The sequence below is a fragment of the Euwallacea similis genome, chromosome 14 (genome assembly GCF_039881205.1).
Source record: "Euwallacea similis isolate ESF13 chromosome 14, ESF131.1, whole genome shotgun sequence".
Taxonomy (NCBI): domain Eukaryota; kingdom Metazoa; phylum Arthropoda; class Insecta; order Coleoptera; family Curculionidae; genus Euwallacea; species Euwallacea similis.
This window is the reverse complement of record NC_089622.1, coordinates 607381-632643: the sequence shown is the minus strand read 5'-3', so window position 1 is coordinate 632643 and position 25263 is coordinate 607381. Positions and strand designations below refer to the sequence as shown.

At 33.6% G+C, this 25263-nt stretch overlaps 3 protein-coding genes and 1 long non-coding RNA gene across 7 annotated transcripts in view; 1 reads left to right on the top strand and 3 right to left on the bottom strand.

Moving 5' to 3' along the window:
- Positions 1 to 859: 859 nt before the first annotated feature.
- Positions 860 to 4826, bottom strand: LOC136413377 (UDP-glucosyltransferase 2-like). The gene is made up of 7 exons (XM_066396903.1): positions 4553 to 4826; positions 3371 to 3579; positions 2572 to 2825; positions 2224 to 2515; positions 1915 to 2172; positions 1647 to 1866; positions 860 to 1594 (listed from the first exon to the last, which is right to left on the bottom strand). Exons 1-7 carry the CDS (start codon positions 4603 to 4605, stop codon positions 1333 to 1335), a joined length of 1548 nt encoding a protein of 515 aa, XP_066253000.1. The 5' UTR covers positions 4606 to 4826; the 3' UTR covers positions 860 to 1332.
- A 2127-nt stretch (positions 4827 to 6953) lies between these two features.
- Positions 6954 to 14836, top strand: LOC136413378 (facilitated trehalose transporter Tret1-like). Of its 3 annotated transcripts, none has more exons than XM_066396904.1 (3): positions 6954 to 7121; positions 12951 to 13230; positions 13282 to 14836. In XM_066396904.1, exons 1-3 carry the CDS (start codon positions 7058 to 7060, stop codon positions 14414 to 14416), a joined length of 1479 nt encoding a protein of 492 aa, XP_066253001.1. In that variant the 5' UTR covers positions 6954 to 7057; the 3' UTR covers positions 14417 to 14836. The 3 variants fall into 3 exon arrangements, with proteins under 3 accessions (XP_066253001.1, XP_066253002.1, XP_066253003.1); XM_066396905.1 differs by lacking the exon at positions 6954 to 7121 and adding an exon at positions 9690 to 9897; XM_066396906.1 differs by lacking the exon at positions 6954 to 7121 and having other exon boundaries at positions 12951 to 13062; positions 13129 to 13230.
- On the bottom strand, positions 8982 to 9640 carry LOC136413387 (uncharacterized). Its single transcript, XR_010752469.1, has 3 exons — positions 9526 to 9640; positions 9387 to 9464; positions 8982 to 9330 (listed from the first exon to the last, which is right to left on the bottom strand). It is a non-coding gene; the product is annotated as an uncharacterized lncRNA (long non-coding RNA).
- A 3681-nt stretch (positions 14837 to 18517) lies between the features above and the next one.
- LOC136413470 (facilitated trehalose transporter Tret1-like) overlaps positions 18518 to 25263 on the bottom strand; it is a 174342-nt gene continuing 167596 nt past the window's right edge. The window contains exons 1-2 of one of the 2 annotated variants that reach the window (XM_066397049.1): positions 22568 to 22870; positions 18518 to 19953 (exon numbers count right to left, since the gene is read on the bottom strand). In XM_066397049.1, the coding sequence (XP_066253146.1) occupies positions 18590 to 19953; positions 22568 to 22628 (1425 nt within the window). In that variant the 5' untranslated portion in view covers positions 22629 to 22870 and the 3' untranslated portion in view covers positions 18518 to 18589. Of the gene's footprint in view, positions 19954 to 22567; positions 22871 to 25263 lie in introns of those variants that run through there. The other variant, XM_066397051.1, reaches the window with a different exon arrangement.

Sequence of the window (25263 nt, the reverse complement as noted above, 5' to 3'; positions counted from 1 at the left end):
CAAAAAGAAGGGAAAGAGTGCTGGTGATAAAAAGAAAAAAGAATAGAGCTGTGTGTTGGTATAATAAATTGCTGTAATATATTCATTATTTCTACGAGGCTTTAGATAATGCTACACTTCGTTAATATTAAGGAGATTCGCATTATTCAAGGGATTTTTGAGTATGATAAATCCATATTTCAGAAAGTCTACTTTCTTGGGTAAGTTCAGGCTTCTTTTTTCCCTCATTCTGAATGCATTCTCCTTGCCAGTCCTCTGGATATTGCAAAGGCTGGCTCGGGTAGCATCCGTAGTAACGGTAACATCAAATTGACAAATTAATAATGAAATATTCAAAGATACAAATGTTTATGAACCCAAAATCGTTATTAAATATGACGGATGATCATATCTGTTCTGGAGCTGCAAAGCGTGTGAGTACAAGACATCGCCGTCCATCCTGGTAGTCGATGTGTTAAGTTTTTGAAAATACTTGGGTAGGAATTTCGATTTAGATAAGTGACTACGTATCTCAGAAACTAAAAGAGGTAATGCACCCAAGTTCGTGTATTTTTGTAGAGCCCACTGAGATGTGTCTTTTTGATTCAACTATGCCAGTGATTTCCGAGATTTTAGCACTCAAATTTTCGAAATCCTTTGGAATGTTTCGTAACTCGCTGGTGCTGTTGTTTGTCACTTATCAATTGATTTGGATCCTATAAAGATTGATCCTAGAAATTCAATCAGGAATTCTTCAAAACGAAAATTATTTTTATCATTTCTTCACAGGATTCCCGAGATTTCTCCTAAATTCTTCGAAATTCTGGAAATTTAATTAAGGAATAAATCTCTGATAGTTATATGTTATTATTAATTTCCATTTGCGGTTTAGAACTTCAATTGTATTTGGATGAGTTTAAACTATAATCTATATGATGATTTATTACTTAGATTAAACATACACTAAAACCCAATTAACCTATGAAACTAGATGAGTAAGTATTAAAATATTGAAGCACTATCTATGTAAAACTTCAAGAATAGAGGTGTAAACTATATCACAATATTTTCATATGAATTTTTTCATTGACCCAATTTGAACAGGATATTTTGAGCACACTTCTGAACAATTAGTTCATGAGAAAATCAAAATTAATTCACGAATATCTCTATCATCTCACTGCTATGCTCAGTTCTGATCATTGAATTTAACATTTCAGAACTTTCTAAATTTTGGTCAATTACGCCTGTAAACTACGAGCGTAAATAATTAATGTCCTAAAGTTCATAACTTTAAAATAATCAATACAACAGAGACGAAAATAAATAAATAATATAAAAATTCTTTGTTTTTTAAGCTGTTTTTAGTTTTTCTTTTCTCTTGTTAGAATATCGCCTTATGCAATTTCTAATCAAGAAATAAAAAATTAAAATTATAGGAGCATACACATCTATCAAATAATACTGATACCAAGATAACTCAAGTGAAACCACCCTCAAATGAGGAGCTCCATTGTGTCTCAAGACGTATTCGATCCAATACACTGCAGTCTTCAAAGGATGCTCTTCTCTGTCTCGAAGTAGAGCTGAGTTCCTTTTAATGGTATTACTATATCTGAAAGCAATAGTAATAATTTTAGTTTAAGCTAAAACGATTAAAGCCCTACTCTGGATTCGAAAGAAGTTCTTCTATCATACTAGAAAATTTCTCTTTGGTTATTTCCTGCCAAGGCAGAATTCTTCCAAACCCTTTAGTTTCGGCATAAACAGCATTCATTTTATGATCTCCAAATACTGGAATAGCAATTATTGGTACCCCGTGATGTACTGTTTCGATGGTACTTGCGTAGCCTCCATGGGTTATGAAAAGTTTCATATTGGGGTGAGCTATAAAATAAATATGCCACTTGTGATATTCGAAAACTATATTCTTACCTAAAACGTCTTGCTGTGGAAACCACGTTCCCACTTTAATATTCTCAGGCAAGTTCAGGGAGGAATCTTCAAACTTAAGCAAAACCCTTTGCTTCACTCCCGACAATACTTCCAATATGGCCTGTTTGGTCTCTGCAGGGAGATGATTGGTGTTCACATTTGACCCCAAACTGAAATAGATTACTCCATTTTCTGCCCCATCTAGGAACTCTTGCAGATCTTCTGGGAGCTTTTTGGGGGCATTTACGTGAAAACCACCTTAAGTTTTTTTATTCATTAATAATTTCTTCAACTACAGGCATCACTTACCAATAGCTTTCATGCATGGTACAGTCGAAGTGGAGAACCCAATACTCTCATGGGTGTTCAAAAGCACTAATGACACATTGAACAAGGCATCATGTAAGTCTATTGCATTGGGAACATATTTCTTCAGAAGAGAGTTCTGTCTTGGGTAAAAGACAAATCTCTGGTTGATGTTATACACAATGTTAAAGAGTGCATTTTTCATTCTCTGGAAATAGGTCATTTTAGCCGGGTAGCCGAGGATCATCTCTGGGGTGTAAGAGGGTATTGAAGGGTTCCCTACTAAATGATTAACCTGCGGGACATTACCATTTATTTTCAGTTTGATTAGTAGTTTTATTACTTGCGTACCCAGGTACTGGTTCCGACTGTACTGAACAGCACAAGGTGTCCTCCAAAGTGGTGGGCCATTCCTTTTAAAGCATCATTCATAAACTGGCCTACGATAACTGCATCGAATTTTTCTCCTGACTGAATCAGGGATTGGAAGTTTTCGTGGCTTAAAGTGCTTTCAGTTTGGTTTAGTCCTATTTTATTCATGATGTAGATGGCGACTAAGGGGTTGATGTACCTTCTTTCGAAGAGGTTGATGGCCTTTCTGCGCTCTATATAAATCAGAAGAAAAACATTATGGTTCGAAAAGAAATCAAAAAACGAACAATAGAGAATTTTTTAATTGTCACAAAATATTTATTACATATATGTATTTACTATTCCTTGTAAATCTGATATTTCTGTATGTCATGCCTGCTAAACTCTCCTCTTCAAATCCTTATCAATTTGATTATCGCTTTATTGTTATTAATAAATCAATAATAAAGTACATTTTTTTCATTGTTTAATTATTTTCTGAGAGCTCTTCAAAATTGCAAGATAAAATCTACATTGGACTCTAGTTATTTTGCACATTTTATCAGAATTTGTAGTGAATGCAGCTTCATTAGAAAACAATACGCTTCAATTACCTCTCCAATTTGCAAAGTTTCAATACTTATTTTAAGTAAATTTTTTAAAAAGTTTAAACCCTAATGACGCAATTTCATGTATTAAAAAATTATAGATTAGGTAATCAGAATATTCCTGGAAATTTGACCCAGTCAAAGCTAATTAATTTCTTCTTATTTTCAGCCATAAATAGCTGTTTGTATACCTTTTTGAGCTTCGGCAATCCCTGTTAACACTATTTGCCGATAAGTGCCGTTACCCTTTGAATTATGCTCCTCTTCAAAAGGGCTAACAATGGTGACATCGTGACCTGCATCAACCAATGCCTTCATCAGGGTGCTTTCCAAAATGTAGTGGCTTTTTCCTGGAGTGGGGAAGATTCCTAGGATTCTTGCAGTTTGACATTGAGAAAAACTGGAATCAAATTTCAAGTGTGGAGGTTGCTTAAAGATATGATTGTTCGTGTATGATGAGCAATACATTCTCGTGAATCGTGAGGAAATCATTATTAACGTTGGCTTTGACAAGATATACACATATTTAACCGAACTCACTCTTTGAAGAGTTCTTAACATTTCTCTATCTAGGATTTATTTATATTTATTATTGTTTCATCATCTCTCCGCTTTTCATCAATTTAACGAGTTCCTACTAACTCTGGCGTGATTATATTACTTAAAAATTTGAACTCCAGAAATATGAACATCTGGATAAGAACTCCTAAGATCTAGATGAAAGAGATGCCTGGCACACCAGCCATGCAGGAGTTTTAAATTGCTTGGAAAATGAGTTTCAAATTTCCTATTCCTATGAGAAAGTAATTTGATAAATCTGGAACATTTGGAACAGTCAAATGTGTCTACGAAACCTTAATTATCTATATAATGACTTTAATTCATTTTAATCAGTTGTTAAAAATCACTGAAGTTCATATATAAAGTTTAAACTTGGAAGTAGAAAGTTTATATTCTGTTATCTGCATTTTTCAATCAATATAAAGTATTTAACTCTTCTTTACATTCCAATATTCCAAATTAAAATCGAATTTCCAAATATATTTTCAAACGTAATATTTTCTGGACTATTGGGTGAATATTATATGAATATTACTATGCAGTTAAAAGCATCTAAGTAAGCACTTCTACGTTAAAGTTTGCTTTGTATATGGAATTTAACCAAATCATAATTATCTCCATAATCATTTTCATTAGCAGGAACCGCATGATATGTAGAATTTCGCACATACCATAAGATATAGGAGCCAATATTTCCTACCTTACAACTTAATATCCGCAATAAATTATGTGGTATTAAATATCTATTTGGTGTACTAATTTTAAACAAAAACCATAATAATTATCACTAAGTAGTACTATTCATATTTTACCTTAAAATGAAAATAGCACACAATAACACAACCGTACTGTTTCGTGATAACATTCTAAACTCTACTGCTAGGACAGCCAAATTTAAGTACAATTTTTAACCGATGATGATTACTTTGGGTTAAAATTATAGTTTTATCTTGATTTGGTTGTCGTTAGTACGTGGTGGGAATAAAAATTAATCGAAAACAATACAATTAATATCTTTTATTAAGCCAGCGACATTGCAATCGAGTATTGCCTACGTACTAAGTTGAATCACGTAATGTTTGTATTTTAAAGGAAATTCCTGTTAAACAGGCTTATATTCCTAAGATAAATAATAGTTAGCAATTCCAAGGAAATACTCAATATTGTTTGTTTTCATCCACTAACAGAAATAATGATAATATTGAGACCAGCTTTTATGTACGTACACATTAATATCTATCTGCTTATAAGAACCATCTTTAAAACCTAGTTGTAGTGGATCAAAATTTCGATATCTTTTCATTTAGATCAGGTTGTAAATTGTATAAGCAAAATCTAATTTTTTCTTGTAGTTATATTCGCATTTTCTCATTCTCTTAGATCATGAATTAATTTCTTCTTTGGTCTTGCATTTACCCTTGAAATGCAAAATGAAGCATAGAAATTTATTATTATTTTTATTTCCGTTACTTTCTTTATTGAAATCTCTTAAACCGTTTAAGTTAAAAGATCGGTTAAATAAGATCATTTTTTCTCCATATTTCGTGTACCAAATGGAATTTGACAACATCGTTTTTGAATTTTATGCTCCTTATTTCTCCAATTTATTACCTGAAAATGTTTAATCGATATTATTTATGTTTTTATGGGTTCAATGGACTGTATATTGTAAAGTCGAATATCTAATCTACCTTTAATAATCAACGTAAAATTAAAATGGAGAATATACCAAAGTTCATTTATCTGGATACTATGGTGAATGTAAAATGTCCGACACTATACATACATATAATACTGTCTGAGAACAGTTATTCTAGTACAAACTTTAATGTATCATAATGAAATATAAAAATTATACAGAGTCATTAATCAAATTGTCAGTTAAATTATTGTTATATATATGCAGTTAACAATTATAATATTAACTTCAGCATTAAATCGTTGATATTTCGTGAATATCGTTGTAATTAAACCGATTATAAACACGTTATCAAAATCGGGTGTTTCAAGGAAACTCAATGTTAAACAGTCAAGGCCAAATCCGAATGATCAATGTAAATACCAAGAATATCAAGATCAAATTGACTATTATGTCAATGGATATTCGTTGGAGAGCACACTGTACAACAGGCATTCTTATCTTCAGAGGTATTTCGCCAAGCTATGAGAACCGTTCGAATGTTGGAAGGATATATGAATATACTTTAGATGTTTTCTGGGATGCTATATGTCTAAAACATCTCTGATGTGTTACTGGCTTTAGAAATGCTCATAAAATATTAAGTTCTGGTAGAGTTTAAAAAAGATGAAAAGTCCAGAAAATAGAGCCTCTCTATCAGAAAGAGAATTAAATTTTTAAGTTAAATGAAGCCAGTCGCAGGAGAGTATTGTGGAAACGTATTTTTCATCTTACTTAAAGACAAATTATATTTGCATGACATTATGACAATTCTATTTGCTTTTTTTTCCAATGTTTTCAATAATCTCAACAATTCTTGAAACAATGCGTACGTATACTAAGTCATAGATATTAGAAGCATAAATTTCCCTTTATGTATAGAATTCCTCGTATGTTTACTAGATAAAACTTTAATCATCTGCTATATGAATGTAAATCAATTTATTGGTAATATTTACCATAAGGTAATTCCATTTTTTTCTCTATTTTTACCGTTTGGTATTCCACTTTATCATTAATTAAGTAAACTAACATTATTTATTAATTTTTTATTATATATATTTCTGAGAAATGCAGGAAAATTGTCAAACTCGTTTATGAAAATTGTGAGTGTTAAGCAGCGAAAAACCATTATGTTAGTACATTACAACTAATTTTAGACTCTGTTAACACTCACATGCAAATCTTGTAGATACTTTATGTATTTCGTCGATATTAAAATAATGCAATTTTTCATTCCTGTAATCAGCTTCAACTTACCTTTCGCAAAGCAAATCACATTGAACAATCACAGCGACTATTATTAATTTAAAGTCACGTTAGAAAACTATAAAAGACATAAGTCTTGATGTATTAACCCCGGACTATTGGAACAATACAACATTACTAAGTGCATCAATTAACCTATCCTCGCTCATTTATTATTTTTTGAAAAATACATTATTTCTATTGGAAATCCGCAAGTCGGTTTTTCTTGATAGTTGCGGGAGCGAATTCATTGTTTATATAAACTTGGAATATTTGACCATTGCTGCAGATGCAGTTTGTAGTTTGATAAGGGATATAGTGTATTTACGCAAGGCTTTATCGGGAGAACTTATTAGTTAATCAACAAAATTACTAAATAAATAAGAGAGCAATGAGAATATGGTTTTTTAAGTTCTTGAAGCAGATTGGTCCACAGCTGCTGCCAGCCTGGATTAGTAAGTAACATTCAGTTCTGCAAGTTAATACTAACTTCGCTAGTTCGCTTTAATTTATCATAATATGATTCTTGGATATACTGTGCAGGACCGTTCTTAGCAGGTCTGATGCCCTGGGTGAAATTTTTAATCACCATCCCAAAAAACATTGTAATTTACTAATCTTAAGGTAACAACCACTTTTGGTAATTTTTCTTAGTTATTTTCTCTTGAGCACTTTGGTCATTCACGTACATGTGTGACGAATATACCAGGAAACACTTTAATCGTCCCATCATCGATGCAATGATCAAAACTAATAAAGAATTTCCATTGTTGTCCAGCAAGAGCTCATTGATATATCGGGTACAGTTCAATGTTAACGAATAAATTAACCAGCTGCCAGTGAATAATCCGGTTATCCATATGTGCGATGATGTGTGCAGGTTCTTGTTTCCAGTCAAGTTAATAAATAATAATTTTAGTGGCTATTTCGTGTAATGGGATATAACGGCTTAATATAAAAGTTTATACTCACCGAAATCGTTAAAAATGTACTTTAATTTAAGCGGTTAAAAAAAAACTGTTTCTTCAATATATGTACAATACATACTTAATCATATATTAATTTAGGCACAATTCAAAAATATTTTAAAAATCGTATAGAACTTTTAGCGGTTTTAAGAGTTTTTTCCTCACGTTTATATTTAATTAAAAACTTTGAACCTTGATTGAATCCTTAATAGAACCTGTGAAATATTGCTTTAACTCCTTAAAGTGAGATTAATTGATGAGCGATTCAAAGAGAACAGTAATTATCTTGATAAATAGAAAGTAAGACTTTTCATCTTCCAGTGAAATATAGAATTTTATTTAAAATTTTTGCCATATTTTAAGGGAAGTACATTATTAAGTTATTTTATATTACAAAAGATCTAAATAGTGTCCTTCGTGGAATTCGAGTTTACGTATTTATTTCTGTTGATGTATAAGTACTGCTATCGGCCTGCTAATTACTTACTAGACTGATATGTTAATTACTTTTACCAACATCGTATCAATCAATAACAGTTTCGTTTATTATTCACGCAGTGTGATAGTTAATATTTATCCGAAGTAAAAAATTTGAAGGTGGTATCTAAAATACAACCAGAACTGGATAATTAAAAAAAATAAAGATAATAGATTATGTGCTAATAAAGTAGCATTTGCTAGTGCTTCAAGTATATTTTTCGCATGTAGAACAGCTACTACACCAACAGCGCATTGGGTGAAGCAAATACTTGGAGTATCTACTACATTAATGAAGCGTTTGCTTCAGCTCACGCTTTGTTGGTGTAAATATATCGAAAAACGATTACTTTTGTGTAAGGCAAATTTATCCAAATCATAAAATTTTTGTAATGGGTGAAGTTTGGGTCATTAAGAAATAGCACAAGAAACAGATATGCTACAAATGAGTACAAGTTAGTAAATTTATACCGATATGTCGACATTTCCGTATGGAAGCTTATACGGAAATTGCGGTTCTGTCAGGAAAGCTTGCCCTTCCAAACGATTTATCATAACCAACTGATGCTAAATGTGACGAAACACCTTAACAGTAGGATTACAGTTTATATAGCCTAGCAGTAAATCTCGTATCATTGTTTATATATTATTATGTAAATCTTTATGGAACAATAATAATATTTTATACAGGATGTTTTAAGTCAGAAGAAGCTAATCCATAAATGAAATTTATTGGTGAAGAACCAAATACACTACATTGCACTACTACTACTACATTACCATTTTTTGCTTTACGTAGGTCGCGTATTATTTGTTAGTTATTTCCCTACTTTTTTACAGCTTAAAAGAAGTTGAAAATCTTTACTCTCGTTACATATTGCTTTGTTAATTAAAAAAACTTAGTACATCTCGGTTTATTCTGAAACTCAGTATTTCACGATGCAAAATTCTATGCAAGACAATAGTATAGTGGACCTATGAAGATATTTAGACATTTTCAGACAGATACTACAATTTTATTGTTTCTTCTTTTGAAGAATTCATCCCTTGACATTCACTCTGTTGTTTGTTCCCAAGTTACTTCTTCACTTTTAAGAGCAGAGGGCAGTTTACTTTGCAAACCTCATTCAAGACATACAGATCCTCCAACCCTTCCAAGGCTCTAGGAGCCCAATGAAGGTATCCGGGATTAAGATGTGATCTATATAACTCCATTAAACTGAAAAACGGCACCTGAAAACATTTGAAAATTTCTTGAAAATTTTTAGGTCTGACCTTTCGATCCAACAATGGATGACCACTTTGACCAAAATGTTGTGTGTCTTCTCTGGTCCTCTCTCAAGAAACTCTCCCCTTCGGGACAAATACATCAGTGTCATTGTACTTAAGCTTCATTTGTTAGGTTTTCAGTTACCCCCACTTTTTTACCTGCCGCTGCGTGGATGAGTTGAAATTTCTCGTCTCTTGATTAACTCGCGACCACCCTGTAGCCCCGCAATAGAATCAGCTACTTCCCACCACTTGGAAACCTTAGATTCCTTGTTCCCGATGCTTCGAATCCTTGGCACAGCACTTTTGATGTAGTTTCAAAGCGTCATCGAACTTTCTATGACGTTTCGTACATGCGGTTTAAAAATACAACAACAGCAGTTTCACTCCAAGTTCCGAAGGATTAGTGCAATGACAGTTTAGATGTAGCTGAAAAGTGCATATTTTCATTCATTTGTTTTAATTTATGTTTCATTTATGATAGTGGACAGAGGTCAACTTTTAGCCGTGCTATCCAGTAAGTAAGATCTGTTCGTTTTCGCTTTAAAATGCCCTTTGCCATTTGATATTAATGCAAATCAATTTTCTGGTTGTTGAAGCGCATTGCGGCAAAGGGCCAGTTTTCGTGAATGCACTTTTGCGGCATGTGAGACTTAAGATTGCTAATGGGGCTTGATTGGATTAGTGGATTAATGTGTTCAATTAAATGGGAACTGTCGCTTACCTACCAGGGTGCATGGAAAAATTGTTCTCAATTCGGCAGTCGGAAAATACGATCGTAATGTTATTTCGTCCTTTAGTCGGTTTTCATAAAATTTAAATATTTATATTTATATTTTAAATTAATTCGTAGGTGTTTGGCTGTTAAATACCACTTTATGTATGGGCGCAGTAGTGGTAGCTGAGTGGGTAATACCATTAGTTTTATCAGGCTGAGGGCCCCGCTACGAGGCCCAGTGAAGGCTGTGCAAAATGGTGTAATGCTCAATTAAGCTTTTACCAAATTGAGTAAATATTAGATAAAGCGGTTGTTGTAATTAGAAAAACTCCACATTAGAAAATAATTCTCTAAAATTGGTTTTCACTCAGAAAAGTATTCACATGTACAGGGTATTACACGACGAAATGCACATACTAAAAGGGGAAACACGTTTTGGCCACGCATCACCATTAAAAGTATCTGGAGCCTATTTGTTATCGATCGCCACGAAGTTTCATAAGTTGTGGCTGAAATAAATATCGCACTTTTCAAAGTTTCTAGCTGCATAAGTTAGTTATTTTGTATGGGTCAGCCAAGGGTATAAATATTTCGAAATTTCCAGAATCCGACTAATGAAATTAGTTAAAAAGAAACTTTTGCAACAAACACGTAAACTGAATCCTTAATATAAGTATTTAGATACCTTCGTGGTTGGCACTAAAAAGTTAAAATTAAAAGTATCTCAATATGGCAATTTCATCTGATATCCTGATACTCTAAAAATCCGCTTAAAACAGTTTTCATTCCAGACCAAACATGTTGTAAGTAGGTGTATAAGTCTTTACTTGGAAATATTAACAGAAAAACTGCACTAATTATGTCTTAAGCGTCAAATGTTTCTAGTAATGTTAAGTAGTGAGTAAAATTTTGAATATCTGGTTACTAAAAGAGTAAAATTATTGTCATGTTGGAGCAGAGCAATCATGGCAGGTTCCTCTGCTTCAAATTCCTTTTTTAAGGCAAATTTTGGAGTCAGTCGTTATTAGAACACTCTATAGTGTAACTGTATTTTGTGATTGCTAAATCCTATTTTTTAACTTAAAATTACAGTATATAAATTAAATGTTTTAAATAGAAATTAGCATTCGCCATGTTATCCAGAAAATATGTAGTATTATCATTTTCCAGTTTTAGTAAATATCTTTTACTTTATGTCTGTATTAATCTGTTGTCTGTTTAGCTCAATTTCAATACTGTTGTCGCTATCCTAAGTTGTCCTTTTGGGCTCGGTTGTATATAGAATTTATAATCCTATCATTAATTCCAAATTTTAAATGCCTACCATTGTCCTTCATACTCTATACGTTTTTCAACATTGTGTCATAAGTGTTCATAACTATTAGGGAGTCCAAGCTCATCACCAATAAGTTTTATGTCCTGATTTATGTTGTCCTTCAGCTTATTGAAGCACAGGACTTTTTCAAATACACTTTAAACTTTAACTTTGCTCATAAGAAACAATCTGGACACGTTAAGTCGGGAGAACGAGCTGGTCATGTAATGTCTCCATTCATTTCGGGAAATGAACTTCCGTCATAGGAAGTACGCGTTGGTTCACGGACAAGTTCTCCATGGTTACTAAAAGTGAATTCTTTGCCTCATCGATTTCTATGTTGAAAAGTGGCGCGCTGAAAAGTGTCACGTTCCGGGACCGGACTCTATACAGGTCCATGGAACGTGAAATGCTTAAACAATGATCAGTCATCTTGTTTATTTTCACAAGGCACATAACATGATATGATGATTAATTATCCTAACGAGCTGTCTCTCATTTAGAGCCTCTATGTCTATTTTTTTTAGGTCTAATTACCACTACAGAATAATTGAGTTGTCCAAACAGTAATTAGCTCATCGTTTCATCACTGCATTAATTATCTGTAATGTGTGAAATAAGCTAATAGGCTCTATTAAATGATAATTTTCAACTATTTAGTTTAAAAAACATTATTATTGAGAGTGTTGAATGGCTGTGAAGTACGTTTTCATGCCTACAGGTTAATAATGACACATTTATGGTCCATTATTTACCTAGCGAGGGTCCCCACTAGTGAGCGAATGAAGATGGTTGTTATGGAAATGAATGTCAAAGGAAATATGATCGTTGATGTTATGATTCTAAACACAACGTCTTTTTTATATAATTTGTTCTTAATTTTGGTAAGTTTAAGATAGTTTTATCAAAAGTAGAAGTAGTTAAATAGTCGGAAATACACCTCGATCGTGAAAAGTTTAGACTCTCGCGTCTTAAATCCATCGGCGCTGTTTGACTTGCGCTTTTTAAACTTGGCGTTCGGGTTATAATGATGTACTTTACAACCTTGAGGGATATAACAGTGGTATTTGGCATATTTGAAGTACTATTCTATTGGATCTTAAGTTGGATCTGCATTGAGATTGATGCTGTTCCGCTTCATTGTCTGATTAACCCCACGTGGAATCAATATTTATTCAATACAAGAACAATTAAGATACATTTTCCTTGAGCCCATCAATAAAAGCAAAATCCTTAAAATGTTAATATAATGATATAATTTTTTTATTACCTAGCAACCCAAATACACACTGATGATGTTGCATGAGCGCAATAAACTTTAATCCAGAAAGGGTATATTGTAGTGAATAAAAGTCAAATAAAACTAATTGTTTCTTAGGATAACTACCTAATCAAAGATCATGTTTGAAGCATAAATATGTACATTGCTTTTATTACATCGTCTAATAATTGTCAATTCAAGTATGTTATATTTACCAAAAATAACAATTTTACCTCGCCAGGTTGTTTATTTTTGAAATCTGCAATTTTGCTACAGGTACTATTGGAGCAATCTCCGATGGAATGCACTATGGCTGGTCAGCACCCTTCATCCCCATTCTGGAAAAACCAGACAGCCCCATTACTATTTCACACACCGACGTTACCTGGTTAGAATCCATCTATCTCATTGGTGGACTAGCAGGTCTTCCAGTAACCATTTATTCTGTTGATAGATTGGGAAGGAAGGCTTCCATATTGCTTGCTGCTGCTATGTCTTTAGTAGCCTGGATACTTATTGCTGTAGCTAATAATGTGATCTATTTATATGTCGCCAGGTATGTCTTGGTTGGATCGAATGACTCTCTTTATTGACTATGAAATTTTAGGTTTATGGTAGGCCTATCTGGAGATGTAGCTTTCGTGGCGGCCCCGATGTATATTGCAGAAATTGCAGACAAAAAGATAAGAGGATTCCTAGCCGGTGTCATCTACGTCATGATGCTAGTTGGGATTTTGGTTGTTTATGCTGTAGGACCTTTTGCTCCTTTTTACGTGTGTTCCATCATTGGGGCCTCTTTTGTGATCATCCAGCTGATTAGTTTTCCCTTCATGCCCGACTCACCATACTACCTTCTCTTGAAAAACAAACATGAGAAGGCTAGAGCTCACCTACAAAGACTGAGAACAGGAGAAGACATTGATAAGGAACTAGTTGAGATTACCACGGCAGTGGAAAGGCAAAAGAGTGAGAGGGGAAGACCACAGGATTTGGTGATATCTAAGAGTAATAGAAAAGCCTTGATTATTATGGTAGTGCTCAATGCTGCTCAGCACTTCAGCAGCATCAGCGTAATACTAATGAATTTGCACTCCATATTAAAAGAAGCTGAGTCCGAGTACGTTTCATTTGAGATAGCTGGTATAATATTCTCAGCTTTCATGCTAATAGCAGCTACTATTGCTGACTTTATTGTGGACAAGTTTGGTCGGAAGGGGCTTCTAATCAGTTCAAGCCTCTTGACCGGGCTGTCTCTACTGGTTTTAGCTGTGTATTTTACATTTAAAAACAATGGCTATGATGTAACTACAATTTCCTGGATTCCCATAGCTGCAGTAATGGTCTATGCTGCAGTTTTTAAGTTCGGTTTGGGCATAATTCCAATAGTGATGACTGCAGAACTATTCCCTGCTAAAGTTAAAGCCATGGGGATGACTTTAGCAGACTTCAGCTATCTCTTCTTCGGTCTGATTTCGGTAGAATTGTATCAAAGGCTTATAAACGTATTTTATTTGGACCTACCCTTCTATATTTTCGCATCGTCTACGTTACTGACCGCATTATTTGCTTGGCTTTATATTCCGGAAACTAAAGGGAAAACTTTGGACGAAATCCAATTCATTCTTAAAGGTGAACCTATTCCTGAAAGGAAACTTAGTACTGAAGAGGAGAATGGTAAAACAGTTGATGATAGAAATAATATGAATTTAGAAGAGTTGAAGTCTTATAATGGGACCGTGTAATGGTGACTAAGAACGAACCGCCTTTTGTTGTTGAAGGGATGTACAAGTAATTTTATTTTGTGCAGATAAAAATAGTGTGTTTAATTAAGAATGCGATGGTCAATTTCAGTTTAAGGCTGTGAAAGTGTTGCGTGGCCATGCGATTAAGTAAAATTGCCCAAGAAACGAAGATGATAGTTTAAAGCTAACTTATTTCTACTTAAAATATACTATTTTTCTATTAAAATTGTGTCTCCTCTACAAGGATTTGACGAAGAATTTAAATTATCATAAAATATAGAGATAGAGCAGTTATTTTACAATTTAGAAGATTTCATCTGCCTATGTACAAGGATTCCACTTATAGCTGAGTTATTAATGTTACATATTATGCCTTAAGTTATGTGATATAATAAACTAAAATAGTATATAGTATGTTTAGCAGTTTTGTTTCATTTGAATTTTTGGGTAGGCGTAAGAATATATTTTTCCTTAAGCCCTATTGAAATGTCTACTACTCAAGAAGCGGAAGTTATATAATATCATAAATAGCTTAAGAAACTGTAAAGGTAGGTCTGCTCAATCTAGAAGGAACCTAAATTGTAATTTCATAATAACATCATGTCATACATATGCAGGTATACAGGGACCGATCATTTGCAGAGATGCTGAAGAACCTTAAGTTAAAAAATTTGTGTAGAATTTCGTGCAACATCCTCCAATTTCGGCGAAATTTTACAGGTTTTTCGAATATAGCGTGAATTGTTAGCTTTGCTTTTACAAGAGCGCGTCAAACAATGGGGTATCCGCCTCCTCTTCCTGTTTCGGTTTGATTAAAAGTGAAATCGATAGCTCTTATCATTTTGGAGCTATTGGGTTGGTAATTAAATCCGTTCAATTTTTTTCCGTATAAGTTTCATGCTGATTTGCATTTTTTTCTGAACGTTATCGGGCAAATCGAATAGACACGTCCAAGGTCATGTTTCCTTTATATTTTGTACGGATTTGGTTTGGCTAGCATAAGTATTGTGTGTGTCAGATGGTGATTATTTTGTAGGAAAATAAAAAACGCAAATCTAGGCATTTCGCTAAAATCGGGAATCGAATGAATCCCCCCATACAATGCGTGGGGGTCACCCCGAGGGTATCTGTTTTTCTTCCAAAGAACAGACACCAAACTTTCCACATTCTTCCCATGCTTGCATCCCTTAATCATTCTCTTCGCACCTCCATATGTTTCAGGCGAGATGATAAACAGATCCTCCTTATCTTTTACCACAAATGATCTATTTTGACTAGTATAAGTTTAGTCCTTATCTAACGTGCAATGAGAGACTAACAGGTGTCTGTGATATACTGCATAGGCCTAAGGATAAGTTACAACACTATTTTTATGAGATATCATGCTTTTCACACTTACATTAAACGAATTGATAAGCAATCCTATATCACTTTCTTTATGAAAGTTCACAAGTATGTTGCGTAGCTGTGAACATGGAAAGAAGTAACGTGCATTTTCGTCACATTTTGCTCTATTATTTTAAAAAAGGCAAACGAGCTGCCGATGTTCATAAAAAGATGTGTCGTGTATATGAAGATGGTGCCTTAACAGAACGCGTTTGTCAAGAGTGGTATGCAAAATTCCGTTCTGAAGATTTTAATGTCGATGATGCACACAGCTCCGGTCGTCCAACTCAGATTAATTTAAGTGACGTGAAAGCTATAGTCGACAGTGATCCATCCCAATCGGTACGAGAGATTGTCACGAGATTGAATATATACCATACAAGCGTAGAAAAGCACTTGCACCAGTTGGGATACGTTTCTCGGCTTAATGTTTAGGTACCGCATCAACCGAAGCTAACCTGATCACATGAATATATGTCTGCACTACTGTCTGGAAAAACAATTGATTCAATCCTATACTGTTCACAATTAGCGAAATTGAACGAAGCAATTGACACAAAGCGTCCAAAATCCGAAAATCGTAAAGGTGTCGAATTCATCAGGACAACGCCAGACCTCACACATCTTTGAGCTTGTGGAAAAAAACGACTCGAGTTTGATTGGGATGTTTTGCCTCATTCTCCTTATTCACCGGATCTTGCCCTTTTCGATTATAATTTATCTTGGTCGCTCCAGAATTCAATAAACAGGAAAACCTTCAACGACCAAGATGCGGTTAAAAACCACCTTAGTGGGTTTTTCGCCGATAAGCCACAGTCGTTTTGTGAACGCGACATCATGAAATTGGTAGAGAGGTGGCAAGAGGTCATCGATACAGATGGTCAATATAATTGATTAAAACTTGTTTCGTATATTAAAAAAAATTGTGTTTTATTCCAATCTAAAAAACCGAACGAATTTAATCATCAACCCAATATTTATCACAACTTAACAACTGCAGGGAGTGTAATGTACCCCGATGCAGAAATAAAAAACTGGTCTGGTATTGGTCATTTAGTCCTTTGTCACTCAACCGATAGTAACACTCGTTTGTCTCAGGACCAAATTTATATCAACCTTATCAATTAAGAGAGTGGTTAGGTGTTGATAACTTAGTTACCATGAACACACAACCTTTGGTTGGACCCTATTATTGAATTGTATGAACCGGTCTCATGGGAAAGACAAACAAATCTTAATACACTACTAACAGGTGATTTAGCCTAATGTGAGAATAATACATTTTTGGATAGGTCCACTACAGCGGAAGTACTCAAGTTAAGTAGTAACTAGTTTTAATAGCCTCTAAATATGACTTAAATTATATGTATAGTACTAGATTTTTATCAAAAGTATTAAAGTTATCTTCGATTATTTTTGCACGATTGTATACAGGGTCCGCCTTTTATGAGCTGACACTGTCACTTTTATCTTTGGGGTCGAATTAACAGTATTGTTTATGTCACATCACTGACGACCAAGGAAGAGTGTATTGCATGGGAGCGAGTTCCGGCTGGTCTCACAACATTGAGAATTATTGCTCTCCCATCAACTTCTTTTCTTTCTATGCAACGTTTTCAAACAACGAGCTCTACTGCGTGTTTCCAAAAGTTTAGACAAAATTCTATACCACATTCGTGAAGTTTATCGCATTCAATGCAACTTCTGAAGCATTTTATTTTGGTGAATCATTTTTTGCAAGATAAAGTTAAACACATCACTTTAGGGAATTGTTGTGATATTATCCATTGCACTTCAAGTGTTGGTAATTCAAAGTCTGATCTATATTATATAAGCACTTAGAATTAAAGTCCCCATGTACGTGAGCTGCTTATATCCCTGCAATTCATGAAATTCTTATAGAAGGTGTTAAAGTGTAATTTGTCTGGAGTTTGAAATGACTAAATATTACATAATAATGAGAAAGTACTAGAATAGAAGTACTATAACAGCTGGAGATAAAAAAAAAACCATTATTTTGCTAGACTAGAGGAATGTGTCAAAGTACTTGAAAGTGATCACAAAAGGATAATTTGTTATTTTGATCAAATCTATATAAAATAATTGAAAGCAATTTGATTGAGGGATCTGGAAACACTTTATAAGGATGATAAAGTTATTTGCTTCATTGAAATATTTTTTAAGTTATAAGTTTAATAAGTAAATAAACAAGTTTTTGCATCGAATTATCTCATTATGACTAAACACGGTAAACCGAAATTCTAAGGATTGCACAATGCAAACCCTAGAAAGTTCAACGTTCAAAATATAGCCAACCTCAAACACAGGGCGTCAAAAAAATTGGAGTACCGCAAATATTTCGAAAATTGCTATATGTGATAGTTTGCATATCATTGTAGATGATAAGAGCGCATTTCACGAGGATGAATTCTGATGAAAAATTGGGTGTGGCTCCAACTGTTCCTATTTTTGAGTGGTTTTGATGAAATCAGAATAATTTGCGAAAATCTTTCATAAACCACTTCACTTTGGAAGATAGTCGAAATCCGTAAAAACATTTCCGAAGACGAATCTTATATATTATGTTTGGTTCTTCGTGAGTATTTCTTACCAATTAACCCGTTTTTTCTCAGTTGTACTAGTCACAATTAAAACACGAAATAGTAATTATCAAGTTAAAATTGATTTTATTAATCAGTTGATCTAACACCAAAAACAATAAAAAAATTGAACTATTCAACACCTCACGTCAATCACAACTACGTAAAAAAAGTAGAATCGCCTGATCTAAAATTTGCCTTGTTCAGAGTGATCAGGTTTTTCGCTTTTATTATGATGCCCCTTTTCCCCCTTCAACATGAACTGTATATCATCTAGAGTCTGGCCTTTGGTCTCAGGTATCCAAAGAATTGTGAACAAGATCATCAAAAAGCTGAAAGCGGTGAACAAGTACAGAGGTACATGAATTTTGAAATAGTTGACAAGGGTTTGATAGAGGTTGATGGATACAACTGCGGCTAAGACGTAAAATACATCAGCTATCGTCATTCCTAGAGCTTTAATTGTTGTAGGGAAGATCTCAGCTATCATCACAATAGGCACTACTCCTAATCCTACTTTGAAGGTTGCTGCATATACCATCACACAAGCTGCAGGTATCCAGCTAATATTGGAGACTTCATATCCTAGATGTTGTAGGTGGAAGAATATGCTCATGACGAGAAGGGCTAAGCCTGTAGTGAAGCTGGATGATATCAGGAGAAACTTCCTTCCAAAGCTGTCAATGATTACCGCTGCTATTCCAGTACTGATCAGCATTATCCCTGCGAAGATTATCGAGGCAGTGGAGGACTCTATGTAAACCGAACCAGCTTTATCCAAAATATTTTGAAGGTTCATCAGAAAGACACTGATTCCCACGAAATGTTGTCCCCCATTTAGAATCAAGGAAATTAACAATGCTAAACGGTTGCTCTTGACCATAATAAGGTCCTGCGGTCTCCCCTTCTCGGTCTTCTCCCTTTCTACCTCTTGTTCAATCTCTTTGAGTTCTTCATTTAAATCATCGTGAGATCTCAGCTTTCTCAACGCCTTCCGCGCCTTCTCGTACTTATTTTTGTACACATAATAGTAAGGAGATTCTGGCAAGAACCAAACGAACACAGCTTGGCATGCAGTGAAGATTATACCTACAGTAGGAGTCACCCAATAAGGGGCCAGAGCTCCCGTACAATAAACAATAAGTATTCCGACTACCATCATGAAGTAGATGAGTGAGGAGAGGAACCCTCTTATCCTATAATCAGATATCTCTGCAATGTACATGGGGGCAGCAACGAAGCACATATCGCCAGCCATTCCGGCTAAGAATCTTGAAGTAAAGATTACTTTAAGGTCCATGGTGGTTAAAAGGAGGACCCAACAAAGACACCCTACGGATGCAGAGAGGATCATGGAAATTTTTCTTCCCAAGTAATCGACACTGAGAATCGTGAATGGTAGGCCAGCAGCGTATCCTAATAAGTTGATGGTTTCCATCCAGTCTCCGTCGTTGTCTGTCATTATTATATGGGTAGCATTGCTCATGAAGTAAGGGACCATTGGAGATGTCCACCCGTAGGTCATACCATCCGATATTGCCATGAGCGTACCTAAAATTAAGCAAAAAACAATATTGCAGAGCTGGACATTTACAGATTCATTAGAAGACGCAAGGAGATAGGAAAGAGGGACGAAATGAAACAAGATGTAGAGTACAGCAATTATCCTCATGAAGTCGAATATTTTATCAAAGTTACTAAAATTCCAAGGAGTTCTTAAAAATTTGTTGGTATTTAATTCTAAAATTTGCTTCATAGAGATATTCACATAGATAATTCGTAAGGTCCGCTTTGGTCCGAACAACTAACTTCAAATTCGTGGGGTTAAGTCGCTCGTGAATTTAAGACATGAAAAAAAAATTGAAAATCCATTAACACCTGTAGTTTTTCGGAATTCAACGCTTATAAAAGCACAGGGAAGCTTTTAAAATTTAATTAGCACTCAATTCGAACATTTAATATCTAAAATATTATAGTTACAAATAATTCTTGATATCGAATTCAAATCACGAAAAACCTCTGAAAATTCTAAGAATATTCTAGAAAGTTTGCGTTGCTTTGCAACAACTTGAGGAAATACCAGGAAATTCTTTTAGAATCTATTGGTAGTACTTAATCCCAATTTCAGGGTGTTGGTAAGTTAATAAACTCTTACGGAAAAATGATTAAATATTACTTAGCATTGGAGGGTAAAGTTAAGCTGTAAAATGGCAGAGTTGTAGTATGTTGAGTTGCACTTAACATGAGTTTAGGTTGCGAAAGCTTTTTGGAACAACCACGAATATTCTTTGAAGTTTGGACAACTTCCTAACTTGATAATATAACAGAGAAGTTTTAAAAAGAATTTTCATATTTAATCCATAAATTTACTTGTAAAATATCAGATACGCAATATTCTTAAACTTAAAGGCTGTTGTAGTTGCAGTTTACCAGGCATGAAAAAATCTATTAAGTTAAAGTTGCTGGTTGCTTTAACAACGTCTCAGAAAGCCTCTTATCTGTATTTTAACTTCGTGATAACAATCTTATAATGTTGATCCATTTATGAATATAATTTTACCATTTAATTTCACTTTAATTACGTTATTTGATGATATTATGTAGGTCATGCTTGTCAGCTGTACAAGTGTGTATAGTTAACATACAGATTACTAAATTACCGAATAGTGATTCTCTGAAGTGCGACGGATATTCGTAATTATCTGTATTTTGAAAAAAATTATAATTGCTATTTATTTTTCTTAGACAATCTCCACACCTATTAATTGTTTTGCCAATGATAGATTAATAATTTGTCTTCGTATTATATACCTATATACACCGTTAAAATAAATTTATTATCCACGTTAAGAGCTGACACGAACACAATAACAAATTATCATTTTGGTTTAAATAGCGTTATCTGTTGTCTAAATAATAATGTACAGTGTATAGTATACTAGATCAATGTTTTGCTAACTTTGAAGGTAATTTGTATGGTAACCACTAAATTGACCAATACTGTCTTTTAATTTTAACATTTTCTTGGATATTATGCTCTGGCTAAAGTTGCCAAGGTTTCGATTTATTGTGTGTTACCAATACCCAAGTGGTTGTGAAACCAATAAAAATTGACGCAACTTTCCCTTCAAATTCAATTTCATCGAAATGACGAATTTGATCAATAAATAGAATTCGAAGATAAACTTAAGTGCTAAGTTTCTTGGCGAAGTTTTATAAATCTGCCGTTTTTGTATTAGATATGTAGGTATTATTTTATTTTATCTTCTTTTAAAGCGCCATTTGTACTGCGTCAACATAAGCTTCAAATTTCTTCAAATGGCACATAACACACATCATAAACAATAACAGTGTCAAACTTGTGAAATTAGGTCAGGCTTGCACGTTAAATATATGTTGGTGTAAGTAGCGATTAATGCCCAAATTCTATAATTTTCCTTAATGATTTTGACGACATTCTTATGACCACTCTTCTTGGCAAAGAAGATACCCCACCCATCCATCTGGATGGGTGGGGTATCTATGGTGACGAAATCGAGAAGTGACGTCATATGACAGCTTGCGTTTGTTTGTCTTATGTTCTTTTCTTCTAGTTTTTTGTAAGTAATTGTTTGTCTTTCTTACAGAGTAACTCGTCTGCTCTGGATCTCAGCAATTTTTCTAATTATTTTTGAAAGAGCTTTTCTGAATTTTTTATGGATTTGTATCAATCAACAACCTTTAATTTTTTTCTTGAAAGAGCAACGAACGAGCATGCTACTAAAGTGTAAGTTAATATCTGCAATGCAATTGAGTATGAGTATTCCATACGTTCACTGGTGATTAGAATAAAACCAGTTTCGATGCGCATTAGTTATTTGAAATACAAACAATTTCGTTCAATTAAAGCGAGCTTAAAAGAATATTTCAGTAGTAGAGTTAGAGCAGACATATATGAAAATTGATTTACTGTATACCACAAAATATCTTCAGTTGCAATAGAAAACGTCATTAAAATACTCATGACTATAGACGCACTTGTGACTCATGGATAATTATTTGCTGAATTCACTTACTCGAGCATTAAATTTTACCTTTTTGTTTTAAAGCCTTATAATATGATTTTTAATAAAAATTACCTTAAGTATAACATTAAACATTTGACTTAAAAAAAAATTATAAATACCTATCAATGTTGCCACGGCTTGGGGGATAAAATCCATAAGGAGTTTTTTATCGACCGTCATGTTTAAATCTTGAGCAGTTTCCTAATTAAAATGAACAGGTTTAAAACAGAACTTAAAGTCAGTAGCGATTGAAGGTTAGAACGAGCAGAAACGTTGCAAACTACCATATCACTGTTTGGAATAACAAACACTATAGTAGAAGAGTCTGGTACTCAACTAACTTGGGACTCTCAAGTGTTTCTCTATTATATTCTGGAACAGGACCAACAATAAACAGATAACTTTTTTTCCGTTTCTACGTCCGATTTATACAGGGTGGCCGCGTTCAACTTAAAGTTGCAGTGAATGTGAGCTTGGAATGATCAATAAAGTCACCGATATAGTACCTATGACAATCATTTCATTATGTAGCTTTTAAGTGCCCTTCAGACTGACACTTTGATATTTTAGGAGATTTATCTGCGTATTGTGTAACGTCTAAGTTGATTAAACTAATTTTAGTAATATTTTGTAACAGTGGAAATATTCCTGCGTTAATCTCCAAAAGGAAATTTAAGAAACCCTAGAAAGATTTTTTTTGGGCCACAATGTATATAGCCAGATTTGATTAGTTACCCGTTAACGTCAAATGACCCCCACCCCCACAATACTAATTAGACCTTTATAAATTAAACTTTTTAGGTAAATATTTACTTAGACGTGTTTACATGTAAATGTCATGAACTGCAGGCATCAAATCGTAATTTGGAAAAACACCTGAGTTTCGAATTGTTTAATCAAGCAATAAAGTTTGTTGTATGAACGAATGCGACATGTTACCCTTTGCCAACGTTTACTAACGTTAAGAAATTTTTAATTTCTTTAAATTTTATATATTATATAAGGTAAATATTGATCTTATCGAGGAGGTATGTATCTACTTATATCGTCAAAAATTCTTTACATAAACCGTTCGACGATGACGTAACATCCGGGAGTCCTCGAAAATGTGATAACATGGCCCACTGAGAACTTTAGCTGTTTACGTCATAAGATGTGGAAATGAATGCTTATTGTTGCATTTTTAAGAGCAATTTTAATTCCTATTTTAGCTGTCATCAGGTAAAATTGTATTTTAAATTTGTATAAATCCCTTTACAAGCAGATAATTATAATTCGTACTAAATTCAATGTCGAATGAATGGCATATTTAAAGAATATTAAATATTTACTTTCTACATTAACCGAGTACTACCACTTAAGTCTGTATCTGCGGTCGATAAACAATGTTAAAATACAACTTTTGGCTTAACATAAATTTAAAAGAATATTTCATCTAAATGGTGGTTCTTCAATGTCTTCTTAAACTGAAGCAAAGTAACTTGGAATTAAGGCTAACCATACGTCAAAGCGTCTTTGTCAATTATCGAGAAGTTTTATATAGATGACCTTGCTTCAAGTGTTAAATTTAATTTTATTTTGGAAAAAAACTTCATCCGTCAATTAGGCACGTCTGCCATTGTTTTCTCCGGTATTTATGATTATTATGAAATCACTAAGTAAATTCTTGAACTCATATAAAAAGTTTGTCATTTTTAAAATGCCCAAAGAGGTATGTCGAGGTATGGGATATATCCTATTAAATCCGTTTCGTAAGAATTATTACTCGAAGAGCGTCTTGGATAGTGTTAGATTATCCCTGATGGTCAATTTCATTACTTATTATAATATTTAAAAAAATTCAATTTATTTTAAAGAGTGATCATTAAAAAAAAACTTCAGGCAGGGGTAATATCTGCAGTCAAAATAAATTATTTCACACCTTTGTGGCCTCGAAGTATGTTTGTCGTAATGTACTCAAATTACCTCAATAAAATTTTGTCTCTGCGAAAATATTTTGAAAATATAAGTAGGTACAGGTGTCATTGAAGAGATGAAATAGTAGTTACTAAGTAGCTGCTTGCATTAATTAAAATAATTATCTTGAATGGATATTTAGAAAAGGACAACGACAAAAATTGGAGGTATGTAATTTTATATGATGTACATTTGTCATAAAATCAATTATGGATTACTGATGTTAACAAAAATTTTGTAGTTCTGCACACTATGGCGAACGAATTTTTTTTTAACCTTAAAGCTGTTGACTATTGGAGGTAAGAGAATTATAAGATAATTTTACGAATCTCGAATGACAATGTTCGAGAAAATTCACTTTAAAATACATATAATAATAATAATAATAATATCGATAATACATTCGCCTTTTATAGAAATTTGGGCTTGGAATCGTTCTGGGAGAAATATTTCAAATAGCACTATTCGTGTATTTTTGGTATCATGAAAATACATAGTAAAAAATCTGAGTAGGATATGCAATATTGTATTTGTAAAAATACTTTAGGTTATTATGCCAAGTTGCATTATCTAAATAAATGCTAAATTTTTAAGGATTCTAGGTTTAGTTTTCCCTAAACGTTTAAGGTAGCATCGACATTGGGGCACCTTGCGTGTGGATCAAACACGAACCGAGAAGAAAAATGACAAATAACTGGTGGCTCGATGTGTTGCAATGCTTTTTGATTAAATTGTGTTCCTATTTTACGTAAGGACCGGTTGTGGGCAAAGCTACATTGTTTTGTATCTATTTTTCTGGAGAATTCTATGGAAATACATGGATTCAAAATAATCAAGAAAATTAAGCACTTGTCATAGG

Bases quoted from the DNA above. Each gene is read 5' to 3' on its own strand.
- LOC136413377 (XM_066396903.1), bottom strand. From the start codon at position 4,605: ATGTTATCACGAAACAGTACGGTTGTGTTATTGTGTGCTATTTTCATT. The intron at 2,516-2,571 runs GTACGCAAGTAA...AATGTCCCGCAG, and splicing joins CAGTCGGAACCAGTACCTGG to GTTAATCATTTAGTAGGGAA. The intron at 1,595-1,646 runs GTAGGGCTTTAA...TATTGCTTTCAG, and splicing joins GAACTTCTTTCGAATCCAGA to ATATAGTAATACCATTAAAA.
- LOC136413378 (XM_066396904.1), top strand. From the start codon at position 7,058: ATGAGAATATGGTTTTTTAAGTTCTTGAAGCAGATTGGTCCACAGCTG. The intron at 7,122-12,950 runs GTAAGTAACATT...ATTTTGCTACAG, and splicing joins GCTGCTGCCAGCCTGGATTA to GTACTATTGGAGCAATCTCC. The intron at 13,231-13,281 runs GTATGTCTTGGT...ATGAAATTTTAG, and splicing joins ATCTATTTATATGTCGCCAG to GTTTATGGTAGGCCTATCTG.